This window comes from Rhynchophorus ferrugineus, unplaced genomic scaffold, assembly GCF_030347505.1.
Source record: "Rhynchophorus ferrugineus isolate W39M unplaced genomic scaffold, kcgeb_rfMv2 rfM4, whole genome shotgun sequence".
Lineage (NCBI taxonomy): Eukaryota > Metazoa > Arthropoda > Insecta > Coleoptera > Curculionidae > Rhynchophorus > Rhynchophorus ferrugineus.
Genome location: NW_027472583.1, coordinates 45,651,567 through 45,673,338, shown reverse-complemented (window position 1 = coordinate 45,673,338; position 21,772 = coordinate 45,651,567). Strand labels below are relative to the sequence as shown.

At 33.5% G+C, this 21,772-nt stretch overlaps 2 protein-coding genes across 4 annotated transcripts; one reads left to right on the top strand and one right to left on the bottom strand.

Moving 5' to 3' along the window:
- The first annotated feature begins 219 nt into the window (after window positions 1-219).
- Window positions 220-4,048, top strand: Fem-1 (protein fem-1 homolog B). 3 transcript variants are annotated; one of them, XR_013005640.1, is made up of 11 exons: window positions 220-536; window positions 596-911; window positions 1,010-1,193; window positions 1,250-1,461; window positions 1,529-1,869; window positions 1,926-2,162; window positions 2,215-2,443; window positions 2,635-2,852; window positions 2,907-3,130; window positions 3,184-3,697; window positions 3,949-4,048. XR_013005640.1 is itself a non-coding variant. In XM_076403566.1 (10 exons), the coding sequence occupies exons 2-10, from the start codon at window positions 783-785 to the stop codon at window positions 3,369-3,371; spliced, it is 1,962 nt and encodes a 653-aa protein (XP_076259681.1). In that variant the 5' UTR covers window positions 220-536; window positions 596-782; the 3' UTR covers window positions 3,372-3,730. The 3 variants fall into 3 exon arrangements, 2 of the variants coding, with proteins under 2 accessions (XP_076259681.1, XP_076259680.1); XM_076403566.1 differs by lacking the exon at window positions 3,949-4,048 and having other exon boundaries at window positions 3,184-3,730; XM_076403565.1 differs by lacking the exon at window positions 3,949-4,048 and having other exon boundaries at window positions 2,215-2,473; window positions 3,184-3,730.
- A 1,838-nt stretch (window positions 4,049-5,886) lies between these two features.
- On the bottom strand, window positions 5,887-16,386 carry LOC143196004 (inward rectifier potassium channel irk-1). Its single transcript, XM_076403577.1, has 5 exons — window positions 16,247-16,386; window positions 7,056-7,348; window positions 6,747-6,997; window positions 6,327-6,583; window positions 5,887-6,264 (listed from the first exon to the last, which is right to left on the bottom strand). Exons 1-5 carry the CDS (start codon window positions 16,339-16,341, stop codon window positions 5,943-5,945), a joined length of 1,218 nt encoding a protein of 405 aa, XP_076259692.1. The 5' UTR covers window positions 16,342-16,386; the 3' UTR covers window positions 5,887-5,942.
- Between the last annotated feature and the right edge of the window lie 5,386 nt (window positions 16,387-21,772).

Genomic DNA, 21,772 nt, shown 5'->3' with positions numbered 1-21,772 from the left:
TTTTGGTAACCTGAACTTTCCACCACTAGATATACAATAAAATTATAATTAATGTAATAGAAATAAAATAGGAAAAAAATATATTGATAGCATGATTACAACTAGTATTTATTTTTATATTAAAATCATGTTGTTAATTAAAATATTATGTCATTTATTATTTTATATTTCAAAGGATTGTTACGTATGCAACTAATTAAACGTATAACCGGATCTGCTAGTCTATAAGCCAATTATTTTATAGTTAAAATGTTAAAACTTTAAAACAAAATGTCTGCATTGATACGTGGTTGAGCAGAAGTCTGAATTTATTACTTAATTTAATTTGGATTTTATAAAAAGTTTAACTCTTTTTATTATAATAAAAATATATGAAATACATTATTTTTTATTTTCGAGGTTACATTTCTTCTCACTAGATATTTGACAATTTTTATGCTGTCCGCTGTCCAGTTAGTCCAGTGCGCTTTACTAAATAAATTTCAAGGCTATTGTGTTCATTCCGTTCATTGGATATTTTTCATTTATTTATAGCGGTATTATAATCGTTAAATATTATTATTATGTTTATACTTATTTTGTTATTCATTTTTAGTTACTTTAATAATGTCAAAAGTATGCATGTAGAGTATAGATAAGAGGCGCAACATTTTTGTTTTCATTTTTGCCCTTTCGTTACGTCAAACCAAAAAATTCACACCACGCTAAATTCTATTTTCATTTTTCCGCAACAGTTGAAAATAGCATTCTGCGATGCAAGGTGCGTGAATTGTGTATAGGAAATGGCTTCTAACCACGACAACGTTAAGGATATTATATATTTTGCTGCCAAAGATGGCATGCCTATACTAGTATATAGCATACTATCAAAAGTAAATGACGAGGAAGAGCTCAATTCGCTTGTAAATGAGGTAAATTAGTTGGGGATAAAAAACGATTGTTTTATATACTCTTTGTTTCCAATACATCTTTGTTATGTAGTTATTTTTAGGTTTGTTTTTTATTCTAGAATGTAACCGAGGACAATGGGCAAGAATGTAGCCCATTAATAGCTGCAGCAAGATATGGTCATGACAAAGTTGTACATATACTAATAAGTAAATTTTCTCCAAATTTAGAACAAGAAGGTACTGTAAAGTTTGATAGTTACGTTGTTGAAGGTGCGACTGCTTTATGGTGTGCTGCATGTGCAGGTAGGCATTTGTTTTTCTTTATAGTTTGATCGAAAATTACAACATTTATCTTTTAGGACATTTGAATGTTGTTAAACTTCTTGTAAAGGCTGGTGCAAATGTTAACCATCCTACTAAAACAAATTCAACACCGTTACGTGCTGCATGTTTTGATGGGAGGCTTGATATAGTTAAATATTTAATTTACCATAATGCTGATATACATCTAGCTAATAAATATAATAATACATGCCTTATGATAGCAGCATATAAAGGACATTTAGATGTAGTAAGTAGTCGAAATTGAAGAATATTGGTTACATAATTTTTCTATAAAATAATGTTCTGTTTTTAAGGTAAGGTTTTTGTTAGAAAATGGTGCAAATCCCAATGAAAAAGCCCTTTGTGGAGCGACAGCGCTTCATTTTTCGGCCGAATGTGGGCATGTGGGTGTAGTTAAGAAGTTATTGGAATATGGTGCCAAATTTTTTTGCAATGATAGTGGAATGACACCTATTAAATGTGCAGCAGAGAGAACCAGACACGTGGTGGTAGAATTTTTAATTGATAGACCTGAAATAAGTAAAGAAGAGAGAATAGAAGCCCTAGAGCTTTTAGGTGGTTCATTTGCTAATGATAAGGAAAATTACAATATAAGAAAGGCTTACAAATATTTGCACCAAGCTATGGAATTGAGGTGAACTGATGGGGTCCATTGTGTATTAGTTCAATTTTAAATATTTTGTTTTTTAGATATAGTGATCCAAATAATATAATTAGAAAAAAATTGATCCCTCCTACAGGTGCTTATGAGAATTGGAGGGAGACACAAACTCTGTCTGAATTAGAAGACATACAAGCCAATACAAATAGTTTACATATGGAAGGATTAACCATAAGAGAAAGAATATTGGGTATGCATAATACTGAGTTATCACACCCCATTATTTATAGAGGAGCAGTGTTTGCTGATAATGCTCGTTTTGACAGGCAAGTATGAAATTGTCTAAGGAGGAGAAATAACACAATTTATTTTCTTTAGATGTATAGAACTATGGCTTCATGCTCTTAAACTTCGCCAGCTAAATCGAATTTCCATCGTGAAGGATCTGCTCCGTTTTGCTCAGGTGTTTTCTCAAATGATTCATGTAGGGGTTCAAATGACTTATACTCAGGTTATCCAAGTCCTTAGCGCAGCTATAAATGAATTGGAAAGGAACAAAAAAGACTTGACTGAGCCCAATCCTAAAGATGATCATGCCACTGTCTTGGTAATTTGTTTTTTTGTGTACAAATCATTGGTTAGTAGTTGAGGATATTGAGAATGTGGTTATTGTGATCGTTGTGTAACACAGGTCTTCTAAAAGCTTTTAATTTTATGTGGCTTAGAGCTGCTTTCATTTTAATGAAAGTTGATTGATTATTTGTATTCTTAATTTTGTATATTTCTGTTCTTTGCAAGAGTGATATTGAAAGTAACCTATTGACGACGCTTTATCTATTGACCATCCTGACCAAATTGCTGAAAAAATGTACTGAAGAAGAAAGGTTCAATGCGCAGAGAATGGTGTTCACCTTAAATCAGTTGCAGCTCACCATCAGAGGAGGACAAACATTGTTGCATATGGCTTGTAATCCAGAAACGCCAGTTGATGATTTCCACACCAAGGATGTGTGCAAGTAGGTGTTCATTATAGGTGTAAGATGGTGATAGTAAAGATTTAATATTTGTAGGTTTCCTTGTGCAGAGACAACAAAATTATTGATTAGATGCGGTGCTAATGTTAACGCGATGGATGATTGCAGAAATACTCCTCTTCATGTGATTGTTAATTATAGGAAAGCAATAGCTGATTTCCAAACACTACATGCAATCATTACTGATTTAACAGAGAACGGTGCCCATACTGATATTGTAAATTCTAAAGGAGAAACACCTCTTGAAGCTTCGACGACAGGTAACATTAATATAACTAAATCGCCATATTCACTAAACCAAATCCATTATAAGGTGTTGCTGAAATAATACTCAAAACCCAAGTAAAAATAAGCCTAAAGTGTCTTGCTGCTAATGCTATTAAGATGCACAAGATTTCCTACAAAGGTTTTGTTCCTCCTAGTTTGGAACATTTCATCGAACTTCACGGCCGTGGTATAGAACGGTGGAATAAAGAGAACAACAATCCCGACGATATATGATCATACTTCCGCTTCTTTTGGTCAATTTATTGTTGAACAATGAGAGCGGTCGACTTTTTTATATAAAATACTTTTGTGATTCAATGCTTAACCATTATTGGGGGTATGTACATATATCAATATTTTAAATTATTTATATATATATATATATATATATATATATATATATATATATATATATATATATATATATATTAGCCCTTACATACACGTATATATATAAGATTATAAAAGTATGGTTTATATAGCTATATATTTTTATTGTTATGTTGAAGTTTGAGACTGTATTTTTTGTAACATATTGAGATCCTGATTTGTAATATAAAGTGGAAAAAAAAATAAACAGATTGATCACTAAACTCTTATTTTTTATTTATATATATATATATATATATATATATATATATATATATATATATATATATATATATATATATATATATATTAGCCCTTACATACACGTATATATATAAGATTATAAAAGTATGGTTTATATAGCTATATATTTTTATTGTTATGTTGAAGTTTGAGACTGTATTTTTTGTAACATATGGAGATCCTGATTTGTAATATAAAGTGAAAAAAAAAATAAACAGATTGATCACTAAACTCTTATTTTTTCTATAAGACTGGTGATTGCCATAAAAAATAAAACAAAAGGATCAGTTATTATTAAAGATCCCAGAGTTTTAATTATGAAGTCATAATGTGGAGTAGAGGTAACCAAATTTTCTATGGTATTCCAATAAATTAATAAGGCATTGAGAGAAAATCGAGTGCATAAGACTTCAGGTAGCTTTTTTGAAGGATATTAATCCCACACAGAATTCTCCAGAGATGAAATAAAATACTTCTTTAACATTATTATTGGCGAAGTCAATAACATACCGATGTATTATGAAGTTCATCTCGAGTGGTGATATCGGTTTGTATCAGCAATTCAGAAGCTTTAACCTGTATCAAGGCAAGTTACCAATTTCTGGACGAAGACTCCTGCTTTAAATAAAAAACAGATTGATAACTAAACTCTTTTTTTTTCTAGAAGACTGGTGATTGCAATGAAAAATAAAAGGGTCAATTAATATTAAAAAATCCAGAGTTTTAATTATGAGATCCTAATGTGGAGTAGAGGTAACCAATTTTTCTAAAGTATTCCAATAAATTAATAGGGCATTGAGGGAAAACCGAGTACATAAGACTCTTGTGGCTTATTATATTAATCTCGCACACAGAATGATCCAGAAATGAAATAAAATAATTCTTTTACCATTGGCGAAGTCGATAAGATACTTCCGGTGTATTATAAAGTTTATCTCGAGTGGTGATATCGTTTTGTATCAACCATTCAGTAGCTCTAACCTGCATCAAGACAAGTTACCATTTCTTGGATGCAGACTCCTGCTTTAGATGTAGGCTAAGATCTCAACCAGTATCAGCAGACCACCCCGGATATATTGGCATTAATAATATTAATGTATAGAACCTTATTAGATGTATTAAGCGCTTGAGAAATCTGCCCAGTTTTGTCCAAATGTTTTCCCAAATGAGTCGTGTAGGTATTCGAATAATTTATTAATACCAGGTTAGTCCTCCAAGTTCTTAGTGCAAATACAAATTAATTGGAAAGAAACAAAACAAATTTAACTGCAGACAATCCTAAAGAATCTCATGCCACTATCTTGATAACTTGTTTTTTTTTTGTATACAAATAATTGGTATTTTCATTTTTCTAATTTTGTACATTTCGGTTCTTTATAATAATAGTATTGAAAGTAACTTTTTATCGATCTAAACGGTGTATTTACGATAGTACAACTAAATTACTGGAAAGCACACAGAACAAGAAAAGTTCAATGTACAGATGGTGAGGATAATCTTAAATCAGTCGCTGCTCAGTCAGAAGAGGGCAAACACTACTGCATGTGGCTTCTAATAAAGAAACACCAGTTGATAATTTCTACCCCAAGAAAGTTTGTAAGTAGCACTTATTGTCTATTCAAAATAGCAGTAAACATTGAATTATAATGTTAAAATAAATTATACTTTATAACATTTTTGTTTCATTATCTTATTTCCATTAGAATGCTGAAATGTATAAAAACTTAAATGAAGTAAAAGTCAAAGATAAATTTGGTAACATTAAAATGTAATGACGTCTTAAATTGAGATAAATTGAGTTCACTGTTATTTTGAATAGACTATTGATACTTTGGGGGTATAGGATGATGATAGCAAGAATTTTATTTTTAATCGGAACCATAATTATAATGCTTTTGAAAGCGAGGGTTAGCATGATCTATAGAAAATTTAGTTACAGTTGAAACCTCGTAATAAAAGATATATAGAAACAGTTATCTGTTATAATGCAATGTAGTGAAAATATATATGGAATATTACATTTTTGTACGTAACAGTTGAATGATGAAATAAACTGATAAATTCTAACTATTTTATGATATCAACCTAGCTAACATTCCAATATAAAATTTCAGTGAGTGAATAAAACTTCTAGCAATTTGAATTGGATTTGTAAATATTCATATTTATTTTACATGTTTTATAATATTCTGTTCATGCTTCGCCATATTTCAGAGTGTTTTTTAATTCGTTATTCTGGATACTCCTCTGGGAAAGATCTAAAGATCTCCTCTGATTTTTAATTTGTTTTTGTAAGGAATCTAAAACTTTCGCACTGCATAACGGTACTTCCTGCGGTAAAGTCATATTGAAACACTGTTTGTTAACAACATATTCCTGTTTGGTTGAGTTGTATTCCAAGCAGGGTGCGAATTGATATCCCCACATCACTTCCTTGTTCAAATACGACGTCTGGCTAAGGCTGGACTGTCCAGTTTTTACTGAACTTCCTGATACCACTACTAGAATTTCTAATCTGAAATAGATTTAAAATGTTTAGAAAAAAACTGTTACGTGATATATTATTTAATTGCTTACTTTGTAGTCATAATATCTTTTGCGGACATATGCCATAATGGACTTTTGTTATTGATCTCGTGCACTACATCCAAAGGCCAGAAGAGCATACCATAAGGTTTGATAGTTAGCTCTGTTACGTAGTGGGGAATGGTAATACCTTCAAGTGTTTTAGCTTCTTTTACTAGATAAATACATATATTGCTGCCAATCCAATGTTTTCCCCCTCGATCGTTAATACGAACAATAAGACAGAGTACGCCATTTCGCATAGCTATCTATAATAAATAGTGATTCAACAGAAATTAGTATCGGTAAATTCTTGATTTAATTAAATTTCAAATATCATGTTTTCAAAATGTGTATGTTGAGTTGCCTGCGCTTGATATTACCAGGCACGTTCAAGTTATTTTAATGGAATTTGAATTTCGTTTTACTTACAACGGCTTTTCTACTGAAGATTGACCCAAATGAGTCTTGATTTTTTGTACTGTTCATTTTGGCATAAACGACTGATATAAAAATGCCATCTATGAAGATGCTGGTCAATGTACTGAAAGTTAACACCAAGTAGAACATTATGCAGTTTTCTGTAGGATGTACATAACCATATCCTGTAGTTGTGATGGTTTCGATTCCCAGCAGGAAAAAGTTTGACGCTCTATAGGCTCCTTCAATGCATAAATGATGTTCTGAAATGTTATACGTTTAAGTATATATAAATTAACATTTAAGACGTCGTATTTATACCGGGATTTCCATCAAAGTCGCCACTAATCCATGAATCGGCATAAAATAGAAAGGTACATCCTAGATATGCTGTTAGATTAACGATTGCAACGATAAATAGTAACCATCTCCACTGCATCGTTACCAATGTGTTCCATAAGTCTCTGGCATATTTTAAGGATTTATGGGGGATCCTCTTGAAGTAAACTCTCATTCTACCTCGCTTGCTAACCAACCTGGCATCGGATTTACGATATAATGAGCTTCTAATTGAAACATTGCGTCGGAGGGCATCATATTTAGACGACTTTGAGCTGTAAATAAATCAGATAGTTATTATATAATATAAAAATAACACTTGTTTTATTGCCCGGAAAGAAGTTGCGATATTAAATTCGTTATTTTATTTTACTATACATAACACTACCGCTTATGAGACATTGTATTATTATTATTATTATATTATATTAGTATTATTATTATATTATATTAGTATTATTATTATATTATATTAGTATTATTATTATATTATTATGCGTATATTTTCAGCCATTCAAAACGAATCCAATAGTTAAAAATAAAACATATTCATGAATATTTTCTTGGAGTAGTATATTTATGAAAGAAAATTTAGAGTATCGTAGAAGAGGCATCCTCAACGTTTAAACTAGTTTTGGGAACTATCGACTGTTTCAGTCGCTATTTTTGGTTCCACTGAGTTTACTACTTTTTGTCAGTGATTGTTTCATACTGTTGCAGTCATATTTTTAGTTACTATTTTTGGTCGTACTTGTTTCATTCGACTGATTTTTAACATTCTGGCTCTGTCGTCCTAGCCGCGACCTTGACAAAAATGTACCCAATTTATGCTTACATAGATTTATATGTAATATATGTAGTTTTATGTTTTTTTTGGTAGTTTACTTGTAAATAACAATATATTGTATATTAATATTATAGCATTTTGGTACGATATTTTTCAAGATTGTTAATGTAATAGGATGAAAAGATTGAAATTGGGAATGATAAATAGCAAAATATTTTGACTGTTTTTATGGCAATAATAGGTAATACTTCGATTAACCTCTCGATTTTTGTTAAAAAATATTTCCGTTCAATAATAAATAAAGCATTTATATCATTTCATTCAGATCATTTTTAATTATGCCATGGATTAATTTTTTTTCTATGATTAGGTATATGTTTAATTTTTATATAGTATTTATATAGTTATACTTATTATACATCTTTAAAACATGTGGAAAATATAACCACATATAAAATTAACTGCCCCAAGCAATTATTTCCGTTCTTTTCTCTCTAACAATTTATACAGGAAAGGATTCGTACATCTTCGTCTGATATCACTAATTGAAAAAAAAAAACAGTAGAACTATTTTATTATAACTTACTTTACTATTTATAGTAATTACTATTTTCAGTCGCTAGTTTTTTGACTATCGACTATTTCGACTGTTTTCAGTCGATAGTTCCCGATAGCTAGTTTAAACCTATTTCGGTTGGAGTTTCGAAGGGTAGTGTCGTGGAACCTCTGCTCTATCTGCTCTACACTGCTGATATCCCATCAATAAAAGAAACACTACTTCGAACATTTGCTAACGATACGGTCATATACAGTATAGAAAAAGACACATGATCTATTCACATTTTTTTTTGTACATACATTATCAAGATGTTTAATGTATTACCTGCTGCAATTTCTAAATTCGTTGTAGAATCAGGCAATATTTTCCTTCTTATTTTATTCTGGTTAAAAAGGACACAATGCTGCCTGATTAGTTCAAACACGTAAACGAATGAGCCTGTCAAAGTCGCCAGGTTGTCAGACATATACCAAATTCTTGAAATCAATAGTGATAAGAGGTTATAACTCTAACCTATAAACTACTGTGGCTGTATAATTAACTGTAGTTTTTGGATATACTATAATGTTAAAATAAATTTTATTTGATAAAATTTTTATTGAATTATTTTATTTAGATTAGAATTCTATTGTATGTCAAAGCCAAATTGAGACGTTTTGACGTCACAAATTTAGATGACGTATGTACAAAATAAGTTTGAATAGACTGTATATCTAGGGTATTAGAAATACGGCTTGTAATAGTTCGAAATATGTTCATGTCAATTTGTCAAGCAGAATCGGTTGAATATCTTGGAACGTTAGCCAACAAGTTGTATAGATCGGACTCAAAATGAAGGAACTATGCCGATTAGTTGGAAGATTTTCCCCACTTTCCCCACAAGTTAATTTTTTAAAAATTGATTAATATGGTATTACTTCTCCTTGCCGACTAATTTAAAATTTGTCCTTATTTAGTTCTTAATAAAATAAAAGTTAGTAGCCTTTTCAGTGTCTTTACCATTTAGGACACTTCATTATACAACCACATAAGACACGGTTTGGTTCTCTTGAGTTTGCGCCCAAGTTGAGTGTCGTCCAAGAGTTGAGATTCTCCTAATTTCCTCTGGTAGTTGGAATACCAAGGTCGTTGGAATACATTGAGGCTGCTCCATGCGTTATGATTTCAGAATTAATAAAGAAAAGCATTTACAAGTGACCATCGCTTGCTTTTGCAAATCTTAATGGAATCCAGTTAGAGAAAATGCAGGAGTTCAGGTATTTGGGATCATTAATATAGGAAAAAACCAAATCGGCCAAGCTGCAAAAAAGTAATATTCCAGAATATGAATTTGGGTTTCATAATAAGCACTGAACTATAGAATATGGGCATAGACTGATAAACAAAATAAATCTAGATTTAAATGTCAAAAATACCATTCTGCTGCAATTCTGGACATTTATGAGGCTTTTAATAAAGTGTAGCATACAGATTACTAGATTAAATTAAATTAACTTAAAAAATGAATGAAATCTTTATCCGCACTTTCGGTTATTAGAATCGTATCTCGATCGATGAATATGTTGAATTACACCCAATATATTCAGGAGTTCCACAAGGCAGTGACAGAATGTACTATATCTTCCATATATAGATGATCTACCCACCGCATAAACCACTACTGTAACAATGTGAGCAGAGTCTTAGTATTACATCAAGATGTAATGACAGCATGAAAGACTCTCCAAACGCAAAGTACAACTGTGGCTGAAAACATGACGAATCAAAACAAATGAAACAAAATTTACCCATATAACTTTTATTTAGCGTATTATAACGTGCCGTCCAGTGAACATATCAACCTATCAAGATCTCATATTGGCAAGGATATTAGCAAAATAAAGAAATTAGGATTTAAATGATATCAAATATTGGCCCATTGGGCGCAAATTGAAGTTAATATTAGATAACAAGTTATTGCTGTACTTAAACTTATTTGGTCATATGAAATCCAACTATGGGGCATTACTAGCAAGTCTAATATAGCCATTATTTAATTATTCAAAAGTAAAGTGTTGCGTGCTGCATCTCCAGTGAAGTGATATCTATTTAGCACCCATAAGGTGTGTAATTCAGACTATTTGTGTTAAGTACTTCGAAAGAGAGTTAGCCCACTCCAATGTGCTAGTTAATCAGCTAAATGTGTAATGTGATAGAGATGAGAATAGACTAAAAGGTTTAACGCTATTCGATCTGATTAATGGACATATGTAGACTTCAGAATAACGATTAGAATAAGATATTCTATACATGAAGTGATTTTCTACATGACAGGTAACAGGCGAATTGAAAAGTCTCCGGTCTGACAAATAGATGGCGGTACTAGAATTAAATCCATATAAATGGAATTCGCGTTCTTTGAAGGGAAAAATATAGTGGAAGTAAAAACTTGGCTTGATGCCGAGTCTCTGGACACTGTCCCAGGAAAATTAACCACCAACGATGGGTGTACTAAGTTTGGACGCGGTGAAATAAGCATCGAAGATGGTGAACGCAGTGGACGCCCAACAGAGGTTCTTACACAAAATGATATTGAATGACCGTAAATTGAAATTCAACGAAATAGCAGACACTCTAAACATATCAACTGAACGTGTACATCATATTTATTCACGAATATTTGGGAATGAGAAAGCTCTGTGCAAAGTGGGTGCCGTGCGAGTTCATTTTTGACCAAAAACAACGACGAGCTGATGATTCGAAGCAGTGTTTGAAGGTGATCAAGCGTAATAAACCCGAGTTTTTACGTCGATATGTAATAATGGATGAAACATGGCTCCATCATTACACTCCAAAGTCCAACTGAGTGGACTGTACACAATGAACCCACTTCAAAACATGGGAAAACGCAGCAGTCAGCTGGCAAGGTTTTGGCGTCTGTATTTTGGGATGCGCATGGAAAAATTTTCATTGACTACCTTGAAGAAGGAAGGACCATCAACAGCGATTATTAGGTAGCGTTATTGGACCGTTTATAGGACGAAATCGACGAAAAACGGCCGCATTTGTAGAAAAGGAAAGTGCTGCTTCAAGACAATGCACCGTGTCACAAGTTAGTCAAAACGATGGCAAAAATCCATGAATTGGGCTTCGAATTGCTTTCTCATCCACCGTATTATAGTCGACGTCTGACTTTCATAGAGTGAAGACGTGTTCGGAGAGACGGTTGGTGAAACGAAACAAAAGTGCAACATCTGTGTCACAAATGAGGCGTTAAAAAAGTTTAACAATAACATATTACAGACTGGTGAAAAAGTGAAAGTGCGATTGGAAAAAAAGGTCAGTACCGTAGAAAATAAATGCAAAATGCCATAAAACTTTAATGGTCGAAAACTCAACATCTGGACCACAAATGCGGCGTAGGGTAATTTGAAACATAAAAATGATAGTATTATTTCAGAAAAATATAAAATATATGGAGAAGAACACTGCATAAAAAACAGATAAAATGGAAACATCGACATCAGGCGTATTACATATTGTAGTTTTGAATGTAGAGAACACAACTGGAACCCAGAACGAACAGGCACTCTACAATGCGTGGATGAACGAAAAGTCGGAGCTTGAGAGTCTTGAAATTGCATTAACCAATATGCAAAAACAAATAAATGCCCTCAAGCAAATAAACAAAACTGTGAGGGCAAGGACAAAACAACGATAAACCATCAAGCTAACAAAAGCAGTCCAATTGTTACATACAAAATAGATGAAGAAGAATTGCAGAAAGAAGTAGGCTAGATAACGGTTAAAAATAAAAAAAGAAAAGCAAATAATTCTCCAGGACCAAATGAAAATAAAACAAAATAATGAACAAAATAAAGAAATTAAAATGCCCAGGCCGCCCCCAATTATCGTAAGTAATGTTACCGACTTTGACTTGCTATACGAAACACTGAGGTCCAACTATATAGTATTCAAAGCAACGGTACTAAACAATGGACAAATAAAACTGAACGCCGAATGTCGTGCAACATTCACAAAAATAATAAATTGTTTCGAGTTGCTAGAACTGCAATGGCACTGTTATGAAGACAAACAAACCAGAGACATCAAAGTTATGGCAAGAGGGCTTCCATCAACAGCTAAAAGTGAAAAAATTATCGCAGAACTAAACCAAAATCCGCTTAAATGCTTAAACGCGACAAATATTTTAAAAAAAGAAGAGACCAAAAATAACAAAGGAGAAATTTTAGTCCACAAGAAGCCATTACCTCCATTTTTGTTAACCTTTGAACATGATACGGATACAAAAACCATTTTTGATATTAAAATAATTCTAGCGGTAGAAATAAAAATCGAACCTCTAGAAAAATCGAACTTAATACCGCAATGCAAAAGATGCCAATTGTATGGACACACACAGAAATTCTGCAGAAGAAAACTTAGATGTGTAAAATGTTCAGGTAAACATATCACCACAGAGTGTAGAAAAGCCAAAGGAGCTAAGCCGAAATGTGCAAACTGCAATGAAGCGCATCCGGCAAGTTATAGAGTATGTGCAGTTGCTAAAACACTACAGGAGAGGAGAAATAAAGTAGCTCAAGTTAAAACTCAAGAAACAATGAGTGAAAAGAAACAACCGAAAAAATATAAAAACGTTAATGGTGAAATGACTTATGCCCAAAGTATCAGTCAAGGTAACCAAAGAGACAACAAGGAAGATGAAGCAACCACCAACGAATTGCTACTTAAACTATTAGGAAAGCTGGATTGACAAGAAAAAATGATCGAATCTTTTTCCGAAAGGATTGAAAAACTAGAAATGAAAAACATTAGGCCTGTGGCCCCAAAAACCCGAAATGGTAAATAAAGATATCCGAATAGCAATTTGGAATGCTAATAGAATCCAGCAACATCACGCTACCCTACAAGAATTCCTAGATATGCAAAAAATAGATATTTGCCTAATATCTGAAACCCATTTAACAAAAGAATCCTTTATAAAATTTAGATGATATACATTCTATCATACCATACATCCAGCTAACACCGCAAGAGGAGGAAGTGCAATAATAATTAAAAAGAACATTTCCCACCATCAAGAACCCGGGCTCAGTACAGCAGAAAATCAGGTAACAGCAGTAACTATTAAATCAAGCAGATACAAGGTTACAATAGCCGCAATTGATTGTCGTCCAAGATACAATGAAAAAAAGGAAAATTATTTGAATATCCTAAGAAACCTGGGAGCAAAATTTATAGTTGGAGGTGATTTTAATGCAAAAAAATACAAGATGCTGATCCAGAATGACAAGAACTAAAGGCAATGAACTGCATAAAGTAGATACTGAACTAAGATGTAGTTACATGTCAACTGGAAAACCAACTTATTGGTCGACTGATTAAGAGAAAACCCCAGGCCTGTTAGATTTCTTCATAGTAAGAGACCATATAAACTATATAAAAGTCGAAGAAAATTTTGAGCTAAGTTCAGATCATACGCCAGTTATTCTGACGTTGACCGAAAATATTATACGAAAAGAAAGAAACCCAACGTTAACAAACAAGAGAACAGACTGGGAAGGATTTGCTGAAGAATTGAACAAAGGAATTCAACTAAATGTACCCCTCAAGGCAACTGAACAATTAAATCTTGAAGCAGAAAAATTCGTAGTAGATATTCAACAAGCTGCTTAAAAATAAAAATAGTTTAAACAATATAACCCAAAGACTGAAAAGAGAAATACTAGAAATAAAAAACAAAACCATAAATGACTATCTCAGAAATTTAACAGATGATAAAGGAACTGATTACTCACTCTGGAAAGCCACAAAATATCTAAAGCGTTCATGTCCATACAGTCCACCTATAAGAGACCTATGGGGAATTGGGCACGTGACAATCACCAAAAAGCAGAAGCATTTGCTGAATATGCTGAAAAAACGAAACTAATATTGAACATAATTTGCCGGGCATAGAATCTGAAAATTCGATGATTGAATTAGTCATGCCGAAAGAGTTAACCAAAGTTATTAAAACTGACATTAACCCTAGGAAATCATCAGGCTACGATTTAATAACAGGAGAATTATTACAAAAACTATCAAGAAAGGGAATTATATAACTAACCAAGTTGATCAATACAGCATTTAGATTAAAACATGTCCTAAACATTTGGAAGATGGCGGATATTATAATGATCCCAAAACCTGGGAAGTCACCAAACGAAATAAAATCCTATATCACTGCTGCCAGTAATATCTAAGGTTTTTGAAAAACTCCTGTTGAAAAGAATAAAACCGATCATAGAGAGAAAAAACCTAATACCAACACATCAGTTTGGGTTTATTAACAAGCACTCAACAATTGACCAGGTCCACAGAATAACAGATGTTATTGAAAAAGCTTACGAAAGTCAAAAAGTATAGCACAAGCCTTCGATAAGGTTTGGCATGAAGGCCTTGTTCATAAACTACAGAAAATGCTACCAAAACAACACACCGAACCATTAAAATCATACATTACAACCAGAATGTTTAGAGTCAAGCAAGAAGAAGCTTACTCTACAATAAAAGAAGCTAAAGCAGGTCTACCACAAGGAAGTGTACTGGGACCAATGCTTTATCTACTTTACACTTGTGATAGACCACAAATTGAAAATGTCACGATGGTTACATTTGCTGATGATACTGAGATTATAGCTGTCGGAGACAACAGTGAAGAAACCTCACGAAAATTACAACAGGCAAGTGACAATATAAATAATTGGACACAAGCTTGGGAAATAAGAATTAATGAAAGTAAATCTGTATATTCCATATAGCAACAATGCTAAATATCTCGGAATGAATCTTGATGCAAAACTTCGCTGGAAGGAACATATAAAGAAGAAAAGAAGTGAACTGGAATTGAAATATAGGAAAATGTACCGGCTAATTAGAAGAAAATCACAATTATCAGTACATAATAAATTACTATTATATAAGAAAATATTGAAACCTATATGGACATACGGGGTTCAATTATGGGGATGTTCTGCAAAGAGTAACATAAATAAAATAAAAAATTTTCAGAACAAAGTCCTGAGAGGTATTGTGGGTGCACCCAAATACTATAGGACTGATTACCTACATCGAGACCTTCAGATACCCACAGTCAGTCAAGAAATCAAAAGAATTGCAAGGGGGCATGAGGAAAGACTCCATTCTCATACGAATATTGAAATATTGCAACTGTTGGATACAACCAGAACAGGACACAGACTCAAAAGAATCAAACCATCTGATCTTGTGTAGTGTTGTGTAAGATAAATTGTAGGTTGGACGGAAATGACTAGTAACAATGTATTTATTAAATAATAATAAAAATCCACCATATTCTCTAGATCAGGCTCCCAGCGACTATTTCCTGTTCTCAGATCTCAACAGAATGCTCGCTGGCGAGAAACTTTCGTCGAATGGAGAGGCGATCGCCGAACCTGAGGCCTATTTTGAAACAAAGGACAAATCATACTACAAAAATGGCATCGAAAATTTGGAAGGTCGCTATAATCAGTGTATTACCCTTGGAGGAAATTGTGTTGAATAAAACAAATATTTGGCCAATAAAATATGTTTTACTATGGTAGGCCGGAGACTTTTCAACTGACCTGTTATATAATAGTTATCATAAGAAACATTTATTGCCTAGTGGACACACTGCTGAACTATTAAGTATAATAGTAAATAAACTTTAAAACGAACAGTATTAGAACAGTACAGAAGAAGAAATGTTAATCTTACCCAGTTTTTATGAATATTAAAAAAAAATGACTGAAAATTCATTACCTACAAGTTTCTGGTACTCACGTGACACTATGTTGGGTCCGTAAGATAACCGGAAAAGTGTAGTCGTTATCGGAATCCTTGGTGAATTGTAGCAGACCGTCTTTCTCGAAAGGCATTTTGGTTTTGACGCTTTTGTGGAATACGTTTCTTTATACGTGGTGTTTGATTTAGATAATGCCGCGTCTAATTGTTACATTGTTTGTGCATTGATAATGGTGCGTATGCTGAGGGGATTAAAGACTTCCGCTAAAAATAACTACAATATTTATTACGCGTCATCTATAAACAGACTACGGTGAGCTCAATGGGATTAATGAAAACATTCACATGATCCTGTCAACAGGGTCAACAAACGGACAAGCTGATATACCTGACGAGATACCTGTTTGCTTTTATGATTTCTGGTTTATGTTTCGGTTTTTTATAATTGGTAGATACCTTCATTTTTTGATCACTTTCTATAATTGTCACATTTTAATAACTTAACCCGAGGCAATTTATTCAATTTGGTGGACATACAATAGATGTCAATGAACATAAGTTGTCACGTCGCATTACAGATTTTTATAACAAAACTTAGTCCTCGAAAGTTGCTATTGAAAATTGCTAAGAAAGAAAAAAGTCCATGGGGAACTGCTTCATTATTTTTCTACAAGCATATCCAAACCATTGAAATTTGCGTCTATCCCTAACTACTCCACACGAATGTCTCATATAATTGCTAATCTTCTTTCCAGTGCTGAAGTTGGTTTGCTGCATCCCCTCCCTATCTACTGACTCAAGCATTTTTGTCCCTTGAACCTTTATAAATACATCCTTATGATAATTTTATAAGAGAGAACATTGTCTTTATCTTATTCGATCCAAGTTTTGGGGCCTCCCCTACTCTTACCTTGGCCTCAAGCACATATATATCGATGGTTCTAAATCTCGCAGTGGGCTTTGCACTGTATTTGCGGCGGCCAACTGACCATTTTATTTCAAGATCTTTGAACTGGGTTCAATAATGACTACTGTACTCTTTGCGATACTCAAAGCCAAATCTACATTGCAATAGAAACTCTCAAAGAAAGGCTAATAATTACCGATTCCCGAAATTCCCTAGAATGTTTCCTGGAACAGAAATTCAAGCATATCCTGTTCATCGACTCACTGTGAATCATCCATAATCTCTATCTAAATGGCAACAAGATAACTTTAGCGTGGATTCTTTCTCACGTGGGCATACTGAGAAATGAGCGCACAGATAGTGTGGCTAAATCGGCAGCCTCCTCTCCTCTCCGTATCGTAAATGTTTGTATCCTCACACCTTATTATCTATTTCGTGTTTCCACAAGAAATAGATATAGCCTCATTGGGGCGGGGAGGCCAACCATAACAAGCTCTTTAAAATTAAACGACGGAATTTTTCCCCTCTCTTACGTTCCTTACCTTCGTTACCATGCCGTAATTCTAAATCGACTGAGATTGGACCACTGTCGTTTTTCGCATGGTCACTTGATGACTTCCAGTTTGCCTGCTCGCTGTTAGTTTTGTCACCTTGCCCTTACTTCAGTCTATCATATACTGGGCGACTGTCCACGAATCACCAAATTAGAACTATGTATGTGCTGCACTAATTTCTTTCTCTAACAGGAGAAAATATAGACAGACTCCCCGGATTTCTATGAAAAGTTGATTATCTTCATAAAGTTTGGTCTATGCTGAGATTAGTGTCGCTGACAAAATAACTATTATCATTTTGGTGTGGGTGCTAGTGTGTGCTGTCTAGATGGAATCTCTACTTTGTCATGGTTATGTTTGTTGATTTGTATGTGTGTCCACTTTTAAATTGTGTATATAGTATTTAAACTTTTAGCCCGACCCTTTTTGTGTTATTAATTTTATTTTATTTATTATTTTTATATATACACTTTATTTGTATCCTTGTTCCTTTTATATCAACCCCGTACTATTTTGTAGACGCGAAATTACGAAATCTTTTGCTTTGTTTCTCAAATATCGAATTCGTTTTATACAATAATTCGATTTTACAATAATACAATTATTATTTGTTACATAATTTTATCTCACAGGGAAATGTGCAGAATTTGTGTTAAGTATTCCATTTGAAAGTTTTTAATCTTACAGGTGTCAGGCCACAACAGTGTTCAGGTATTGGAGCCAAATGTACTGGCTGAACAAGCGTTGGAAATTTCCAGATTATTGTGTAATATTCTTTATTCTATATACACCGCAAAAAGCACCTGAACCTCGGCCTATTCATTCAAAGTACTGAATATGGCGGGTGCCGTGGAGTTTCTCCGGTTATGTAGCCATGTAGGCAAACACGAAGAATATTTGAAACCTTAACACAGGTGTTAGCGAGCAGCACCATTATATTTTAACACATCTACACAATTTTCGGTGTAAATCATGCAGGTTCTTCACGGCATTTCTAGTCTCTAGTCTCTTTGTATTATTTACGTAACTACTTTTTTGCAATTGATAGACTTCTGTGTCGATAGTATTTACTACTTCCTTTTTACTCTCATTTTTTTTTCAATGCTAGAATACTTCCAGCGAAGTTTTGAATCAAAATTCATTACGAGATATTTAGCGTTGTTGCTGTATGGAATGATAGTATTATTTAATATTATTGGTGCTTGTGGGCGAACTGCACATGCACATATTTACTTTCATTAATTTTTATTTTCCAAGCGTGTGTCCAATTATTTATACTGTCACTTACCTGTTGTAATTTTCGTGAAGCTTCTTCACTCTTGTCTCCGACAGCTATAATCGCAGTATCATCAGCAAATGTAGCTATCGTAGTATTCTCCATTTGTGGTATATCACAAGTGTAGAGTAGATAAAGAATTGGCCCAAGAACACTTCCTTGTGGTACTTCTGCTTTAGCTTCTTTTATTGTAGAATAAGTTTATTTTTGTTTGACTCTAAACATTCTGGTTGTAATGTACGATTTTAATAGTTCGGTGTGTTTTTGTTTTGGGAACATTTTCTGTAGTTTATGAACAAGGTCTTCATGCCAAACCTTATCGAATGCTTTTGCTACATCTAAGAATATAGCTGAGCATACTTTTTACTTTCGTAGGCTTTTTCAATAACATCTGTTATTCTGTGGACTTGGTTAATTATTGAATGCTTGTTAATAAACCCAAACTGGTGTGTTGGTATTAGGTTTTTTCTCTCTATGATGGGTTTTATTCTTTTCAGCAGGAGTTTTTAACACATGTATTAGCGAGCAGCACCTTTATATTTAGTCACATCTACACAACCATGTTTCGATGTAAATCCTGCAGGTTCTTCACGGCATTTCAGTCTCTAGTCTCTTTGTATTATTTACGTAACTACTTTTCGCCAAATGATAGACTTCTGTGTCGATAATTTTTACTACTTCCTCTTTACTCTCATTTTTTTTCAATGTTAGAATAGTTAATGCATTTTCCATACTGATCGTACACACTCCGATTGCCAAACCTGAACGTGATGCCGTTAAAGTTATTTTTCCTATCCGGTCATAATAATTTCTACTGTTTTTTATCGACTCGGAGATAATTTGGTTCAATTATGAAATTTATGCAGATTTTTAAGGACAAAAATTTTCTTAAATAATAAATTTGGTTCTACAGAGTATAAATACAGAATCTATAGGAAAGCGTGTAATTTTACTACAGAATATAATCTCAGTCACGTCAGCAACCAGGCTAAGTGAGTTGGTAGGGTTAATTGTGTTTGTTTGACCTTTTAAACCATAACCATTATAAGATTGTTTTGTCGTTTCTTTGCAACTTGTGTTGTTTAGAGTGACTTGAATGTTGTCTAAATGAAAATATGGAGTTAACTCGTCAATAATTTCGAGTGTTCATCCTTGATCACTGTAAAGCACTGTAACGAATTTCAGTTATTTGACCGGTCAAGAGGTTGTATTGATGGTCATCTTCTGTACAGCACTGATTTGGCACTAAGTCAGGTCAGGTCTCAGGTCAACGTTTCCAGCGTCTGAAAAATTCAAACGTGTATTGTAAATAAAGCCATTTTCCTTACTAAATAGCCTTTTCATTATTAGTCTCAAAATACAAATAGCAACCCTCGTACATGTACGCTTAACTGCTTAATAACCAGAGGTAGAGAGTTCGATATTATGTATTAATAACTTATATATTAATTATTTATAATAAAATTCGAATAAGTGACAAAGGCCCAAAATATGTACAAAGATGATGTGTTTAGTTAAATGAATATAAATAATACTATTCGAGAACACCGTGAGAAAAGATTTCTTCTCTCGCGTAGAACTGTAAAACTCCTTTATACATTTTGACTGTCAAGCTAAATAATTTAAAGCTTTTGGCGGCCAACACAGTATCGATTACAGTTCTCACACATGAAATATATTTTCTCGGTTTGCCTAAATAGAATCTATAAAAAGTAATAAATTCAACGCCCGAATAATGCCTATTAACTTTCTATAAAAGCTTTCTAATCTAATACAAATTCATTCCGTAATAAAAGGGTATATAATTAAAAATTTCATAATTTTTTGCATAACTTGAAAAATACTCGACTATCTTATCCCTCTCACTCTTATATTACATCCAACAATATTAGCAAAAATGTTTGGCAATTGGGTGGTTCTATGTGTGGCGACCTCTACTATTGTCGGGCTGCACCAGCAATTCATTGCAGAATAGAAAACTAGAGTATCTAACATCCCGTTGTCTACGATTCTTCCTCGAACTCACAGAAAAAGCAATATTGCATGTTTTTAATAGCTTCACAGATTCAAACTATATATTTCCCGATAAACAATTCGGTTTCTGTGTTAAACATTCAAGGCTTCATCAAGCTGCTCACGTAGCACCCATAATCTACCGCCGAAAAGGTCGCAAGTTTGTTTAGACGTCTCCAAAGCTATCAATCTCGTTTGGCACGACGGTTGTTAAAGCCAAAATAGTAGGTTTGCCGGATGACCTAGTATCACAGATTCACTTATTTGAAAGAAAGGTCCTTTCAAGTAAAGATTGTTGACCGAAGTTCCTCTCGGAAACAAATCTCCACAGGAGTCTCACGAGGTCCTCCATTAGCAACGGCTCTGTTCAATTTGTACACGGCTAATTTCCCTCGCCCGAAGCAATCGAACACAGCATTTTATGCAGACAACATCACTTTTTTCACCACTGGATATTATCCCGATGCAATGCAAAACAGACTTCTAGCCCAACTCGACCAAGCGATCGTGTGGTACAAATTCTGATGAGTGCAGATTAATCCTAGTAAAACTCAGGCTATTTTGCTCCATCGTTGAAGGAAGCTTCGCTCTCAAATATCAAAATATCTCGGTTTCCATTTGGAACGCAGTTTCTAGTGGTCATCCTAAATCCAGCAGGTCATATGCAAAGCCACAGATATCTACAACATCCTATTTTCACTACTCGGCAGAAATAGCGAACTAAAAATCCTACAGAAAACAGTACTGTATAAAATGCTGTTTCAGCCAGCCTGCCTCTATAGAGTACAGATTTGGTGCAAGTATGTCTATGAGAG